This window comes from Sinocyclocheilus grahami, unplaced genomic scaffold (genome assembly GCF_001515645.1).
Source record: "Sinocyclocheilus grahami isolate Dianchi unplaced genomic scaffold, SAMN03320097.WGS_v1.1 scaffold110.1, whole genome shotgun sequence".
Lineage (NCBI taxonomy): Eukaryota > Metazoa > Chordata > Actinopteri > Cypriniformes > Cyprinidae > Sinocyclocheilus > Sinocyclocheilus grahami.
The window spans coordinates 2,173,957-2,180,772 of record NW_015505289.1 but is presented as its reverse complement, the minus strand read 5'-3'; the positions used below and the strand labels follow the sequence as shown (position 1 = coordinate 2,180,772).

The window sequence follows — 6,816 nt, the reverse complement described above, 5'->3', positions numbered from 1 at the left end:
AAGGCTTCCCCCTTCGGACCCCAGCAGACCACCAGTACCCCGAACAGAAACCACATGAGGGAGCGGGACCGGCCTGTAACCAGGAAGAACAGAGAGGCTGTTTATTTCTGGAGCATCTCTACTGAATGACTCACACGTTGGCTGGAAAACCGGTCCAGTCTCCAACAGCTGAGCATGTGCCAGCTCCAAAGGCATATAACTTGTGTGATGCCCACCCGCTCCGCTTTACCCCCATCTCAATCGCAACGCTCATCATCTGCCTATTTTCTCCCGCCTTTAATCCCCCAGTAATCATCCGATGCAGCATTTTACAATCAACATTGGACCTGACCTTGAGCAGGTTTAGAAAAGGCCAGACACATTAGTGGATGGGTACAAGGCCGGGCAGGGAGAGAGAGAGAGAGATTAAGTAGAAGTGGGTGGCTCTCAGCTTCACTGGAGTTGAAACACACATTCGACATCCCTATTATAGAAGACAGTGGGTCCAAACAAGCACTACTCATTCAAAGCCTAAAAAGCAAAACAAATATGCATTAATAGTAAAATCATTAGGGATGTAAATAGCATTTAAAATATGAGGACTGGGTCTAAGTATTATTCAAAATATCTAGCTAAAGACATACTGGCAGTCGAAAGTCTGAAATAATTAAGTATTTTTTAAATGTTTATGAAACAAGAAAATGCAGTAAAAATGTCAAATTGTGATACATTATTACAATTTAAAATAACTATTTTCTATTTGAATTTATTTTAAAATGTAATTTATTTCAATGATGCAAAGCTGAATTTTCAGCATCATTACTCCAGTCTTCAGTGTCACATGATCCTCCAGAAATCAATCTAAATATCCTAATTTGCTGCTCTAGAAACAATCTTATTATTATTAATGTTAAAAACAGTTGTAGTTGAATACTCGTCACACAGTATTCTGTAACATACTAGGAGAATTAAATTATAATAGATACAATACATGAAGAAAATATAATACATAAAGCTGCAGTTACTAGAATAAACAGCATGCGTGTTATTCACACGCAATACAGTGTGTCATTTAATAAATTTATGTTAATCTCTCAAAAGTGACAAGACAGGGCCACCAAATCACTAATTTAAGCTTGATCTTCTATGCTCAAAGTACTATGTATATGGAATATGTTATTCACAGACATCTGAAACGCCACACGCTCGTGTCATGATACTGTCATGAACACGCGTCCACAAGTGATGCAGTAGAGACGAAAATTTGGAATAAAGTCATTATTTTAGTTTTCTTTGCGCAAAAAAAGTATTCACGTAGCTTCGTAACTTTACAGTTGAACCACTGATGACACACGGACTACTTTGTCGATCATCTTGGTACTTTTCTGCACCTTGAACGTGGTAGTTACCTTGCTGTCTATGGGAGGGTCAGAGAGCCCTCAATTGTCATTTTTGGGTGAACTAAACCTTTAACATTTGCCTATAAAACAATTCAGCCGCATTGACACATGTGCAGTAGGGTTAGCTTGAAATGCTATTTTAATCAGATAATTTGGGGTCAGTAAGATTTTTTTTAAAATATATAAAAAAAATAATTATTATATATATATATATATATATATATATGTGAAACTTAAGGAAAAAAACTTTCAAATATATCAAGTAAAAAAATTTTTTTTAAATGAATTAAATAAAATTACCCAAGTCCTGATTAACCTGATTAGTGGTTTTTATAGAACCAAGTGCCCTCCAAAAAAATATGGGGGAAAAAATTGGATGTCTTTAGTAGTTTAGTATTGATGATAAGCTTTGCACCAATTTTGGACATCTGATTCAAACCATCAAACAAGTAGAGACTCAGAGACCTGAAATTTAGTCTATGCTCATGATCTAATACCATAAACCTGGTTGTTGATCATCTCATCGCCTTTTATATAGCCTGCTGTAGGTGCTAATTAGCAGCGTGCCTGGAAATACACTTGGGTTTCAACTCTTGCCAACCAAGATAAGACTGTATTCCCTCAACAACCAAACCAACCAACAAAAATTAAGACGTAGCTGTGACAGTCTCACAAACTCCCAATGAAGTCAGCTCTCGAAGCCCCCACAGCCAAAGCCGAGTTCGTGGGAACGGCTGAGGTGACAGATCCCGGCATCTCTTCCCATAGAGCTCAGGGACAGAAGACATCCCTCATCCTGACCTACAGTCTGTTAGACATGATGAGCTGCTATCAGCAGTCAGCTGACCCTCTGTGGACCAATCATAGCCAAACAAAACCCTTAAACGCTGGAGGTCACGGAAAACCTCGCCCTGAGGTCCAGATTTACTTTCTCAGCAGAACAGAAGCAATGCATAACGAGGAAGACGGACATCACCGGGCCAAAATGTCGCCCTCAAAAATGCAGTTTTCTTCACTGGAGAAATTTGTGGCGTTCATATACGCTTCTAAAACGGATGAGCTTGTGTTCGAGCGATAGTAATTGGATTGTATACACTCTATAAATAAATTTTAAATGGATGGATACGCCAGTCTTTTTAACAAACGGTTCCCTCCAAGTTTAAATTACCATGTGTGGGGGAAATGTCTTAGAAGGTTTTGAAATTTGTTCGAGTAGGCCATGATCGTGTGGCTTCGACTTAAGATACACCAAAGTTAAATATGCTCCAAATTACAGTCGTTACGGGACCCTGAAAGCCAAAATTAGAGGGCGAACGCCTAGGCGGTGCTATTGACTTCTTTATTGAATGGCTGCTCTGTATAATTAGCAAAGCAAACTAATCCATCTGATCGCAACCAGCTGAGAGCATTGTGCCGTGATTCAGATGTCGTCTCACAACGGCGGCTAATCTACAATCAACCTGTAGTTTTGTCACAAGAGAACTTTGATGCCCGTCTGCGGTCCACTCAAGTTTTTTTTGGTTGGTTTGTAAGGCAAAACATTCATTTAACAGAGGATCCGGTCTCTGGAGACTCTTTGGACAACTGAGAAGGAAGCCATTACTGCCACTATGGCCTGATGTTAATGACAGGATAACCTTTAACCTCGGGTTTCCCTCATCTAAAGCACGCCAGTGATTTTCAGTGTATTGTATTACGACATTTGACAACATTTCGCCATCAGATGATTTCAGCTCTAGATGAACTTTGGTTACAGTTTTTGGTGCTATTTATAAACACTGGTCTTAAAATATGGAGTAGAAAAAAAGAAAAAGAAAAGAAAAAGTCATAAAAGTAATGATTCACTGATGCATCACAATTATTAAATTACAGATCAATTAAATGTATAATCAGAATTTTAAATGACTAACTTAAAAAAAAAAAAAGAAAAAAAAATGATAAAGATGTTATACTATTGGCATACACATCGCTTTTATGTGAAATTCAATATATTATCAATTAATTTACTTTTAATATAATTATTATATATTAGTATTTATAATATTATACATATAATATTTCAACAAGTCACCTTAACATGGGAAAAGAACTTCAATCCTATACGGTTTCTGAAAAAATGAGTTGCATTGCCTGGAATCAGTTTAGAACTGGATCAGCTAAATAAATATGCCATCGCAGTATAATTTCATTTAATATATGTATTTAGCATTGTTTTATCCCATGCTCTCCATGAGAACCAACATGGCTGTGATGACGACGCTGCGCTTTAGTCAAAGAGACAAAAACGAAAATGATGTTTGTTTTTTTACTGTGTATTTACAATAAATAGTACTTTGGAATGTTATTTCAAATGCAAAATGAACAACTACAACACAAACTATTAATACTCAAGACAGAACACATTTGCAATGATAAAATACAAAGGATCCCAATAAAAATCTAACCAACCTATTCATGACCTAAAATGTCATTTGTCCTTCACGTCCAGTTCAGTTCAAGTGTCTGTCCAGAATTTCAGCACCAATCGGACCTACCGTTCCATACATCTGAAATGTGGTTTACTTCTCATGAATAAGGTCAGTCTGTCAGATCGATTGATTCTTCACAGCGTATGTGCAGCCAAATCTTCAGCACACATTTTCTTTGAGTCACAGCTGCTCACGAGTCGCTGGTCATGATGGAGACGAACTCCTCTTGATTAACTGAAAGAGTCCAAGAACAAATGTGATCAATTAAATTCACTTTGCTTTTAACCTAATTATTCACAGCACAGACAATTATTAATATTTTGCTGATTAAATTACATATAGCTCTTCACAACGCCAAAGGACACACAAACAGCTTTCAACTCAGCCTTCATTTCCACTGTTCCCATTTTTGTTGGCTGCAATACATTAATTTGCTGTGCCTTAATTGAGAAAAGCACTTTGGGCCAACTGGGAAAAGCACAGTAATTACTTCCATTCATCAGAGGCAATAAAAATAGCACTTTTTTCCCTCTCCCTAGATAATAATCCAGCAACTTACTCTCTCCGTCCCCATCGGTGTCAAATTCATCAATCATGGCTCGCAGGTCTTCGTCACTCATGTCTTCGCCCAGTTCACGAGCGACACGCCGCAGGTTTCTCATGCTTATCTTTCCCGTTTCATCATCGTCGAAAAGTTTAAACGCCTTCAGAATTTCCTCTTTTGGGTCTCGCTCCAACATCATGTCCGTCACTTTAAGAAAATTATATCACTTGGTTTACAAAAGTTCATGAATCTCAAGCACTAACAGTAAGCATTAAGCAAGCAGAAGATTTATTATGTTACATACATTTATGAGCAGGCTCCTGATTTCAGCAAAATCAAGTCTGATAAGTAGATTCTTCCATCCAAAGTTGTGTATTTAAAGGGTTAGTTCACCCAAAAATGACAATTCTGTCATTAATTATTCACCCTCGTGTTGTTCCAAACCCGTAAGACCTTCGTTCGTCTTCGGAACACAATTTAAGATATTTTTGATGAAATATGAGGGCTCTCTGACCCTCCCATAGACAGCAAGGTAACTACCACGATCAACGTCCAGAAAAGTACTAAGATGATCGACAAAGTAGTCCGTGTGACATCAGTGGTTCAACTGTAAAGTTACGAAGCTATGAGAATACTTTTTTGCGCAAAGAAAACAGAATTAACGAATTATTTCGTAACTTTACAGTTGGGCCTTCCGAAGATGAACGAAGGTCTTGCGGGTTTGGAACAACACGAGGGGGAGTAATTAATGTCAGAATTGTCATTTTTGGGTGAACTAACCCTTTAAAATATGCAATTAGAATATTAGAAAATTAGAATATTGCAAATAAATCACAGTTTCCATTCCATGTGTTCAAAATAACAAAATCATCACTTCCTGGGAAACTGGTGCAAAGAAGTAATAATGAAAATGAAAGCTGCTGTAACCGGAAAGCCTGTGGCTCTTTTATTCCTACGTAATAAATGACTTGCACCTCAGAGCGTGCAGATGAAAAACATGACCACATTTGTTATTCATCTGGTAGATAATTATACCGCATTATTTTGGTGACAGACTGAATGCAGACTGTTGCAGCAAAGTCACATGAGTTTTTTGTTGCGCATCAAGGAATTTATTAGGTAAATGTGTTTCCATCGTAGTTTATTGACTTGTTTTCTTATCCATGTCTTCACATCTTGACGTTTTCATCATCCCAAAATTCACATAAAAAATATGTGTATGGAAACATAGCTAATAGAGAGTAATGAACTCAACTTACCCACTTCTTTGAAATCTTCGAAAGTTATTTTCCCAGTTCCTTCTCGGTCATAGTCCTTTAGGATCTTTAACACATCTACTTTCTTCACCTCAAAACCCAGAGCTCTCATCGCCACCTGGAACACAGATTTTAAATATCTGTATTTTTGAGCTAAAACTATTCATTTTTAAGTGTTTACTGGACAAAATGAATCAAATAAAAATTTTTTTAAATAAAAAAAAGATATTACAATTTACAGTTATCCTTCACATAAAAAGAATACAAAGTCACTACAACCCTAAGCAAAAACTAACAATATTAAATAATGTTTCATTGTTTTGAGAAACTGTATTTTATCATCCTCTTTAATTAGTCTTACAGTTATTTATAAATAATTGTACATTTCAAAAAAACATCAACGATTTTAATTAAAAATGAAGACTAATAAATATGTGCGTTAAAAGATTTAAATGAATTATTTATATAATTATTCCTATAACTTTTTTCTTATTTGTAAATAATGTAGTATTACGGTTAACTGCATTTAAAAAAAAAAAAAGAACACTTCAGTTTGTCTTTGTTTATGTTAAGACTAGTAATATTTCAACATTACAATTAACATTTGCTGAAAATGGGTGCCGTCAGAATGGGAGTCCAAACAGCTGATAAAAGCCTCACAATAATCCACTGGTGAGCAAGTGATGCAAGTTTTGGACTAAGTTGTACTTAACATTAAGTTCTTGGGTGGCCTGAGGGTGAGTACATATTTCAGCAAATTTTCATTTTTGGGTCAATTATTCCTTTAAAGGGGTCATACGATGCGATTTAAATTTTTCCTTTCTCTTTGGAGTGTTACAAGCTCTTGGTGCGTAAAGAAGATCTGTAAAGTTGCAAAGACTAAAGTCTCAAATCCAAAGAGATATTCTTTATAAAAGTTAAGAGTCAACCACGCCTACCTAAAACAGCTCGTTCTAACACGCCCCCACATATCTACATCACGTTGTGGGAAGATTTGCATAACGCCGCCCAAATGTTCACGCAAAGAAAGAAGGCGTAACTTTTATTCTCGCTGTAGTATTGCTGCTGCCGCCGTGTCGTGAAGACGCTGTGTGTTTCGTTGTGAAAGCGAAACTACTTTGTTTGGTCTTCCAAAAGAGGAGATATCTGCTTCGTCATGCCTAGAGCTG

At 36.7% G+C, this 6,816-nt stretch overlaps 1 protein-coding gene across 1 annotated transcript in view; it reads right to left on the bottom strand.

Annotated features, from left to right (window-relative positions):
* Window positions 1–3,670: 3,670 nt before the first annotated feature.
* The window catches only part of LOC107589032 (centrin-3-like), a 4,897-nt gene continuing 1,751 nt past the window's right edge, over window positions 3,671–6,816 (bottom strand). Inside the window, exons 3-5 of the mRNA XM_016277327.1 lie at window positions 5,651–5,765; window positions 4,407–4,598; window positions 3,671–4,081 (exon numbers count right to left, since the gene is read on the bottom strand). Coding sequence (XP_016132813.1) covers window positions 4,038–4,081; window positions 4,407–4,598; window positions 5,651–5,765 — 351 coding nt within the window. The 3' untranslated portion in view covers window positions 3,671–4,037. The remainder of the gene's footprint in view (window positions 4,082–4,406; window positions 4,599–5,650; window positions 5,766–6,816) is intronic.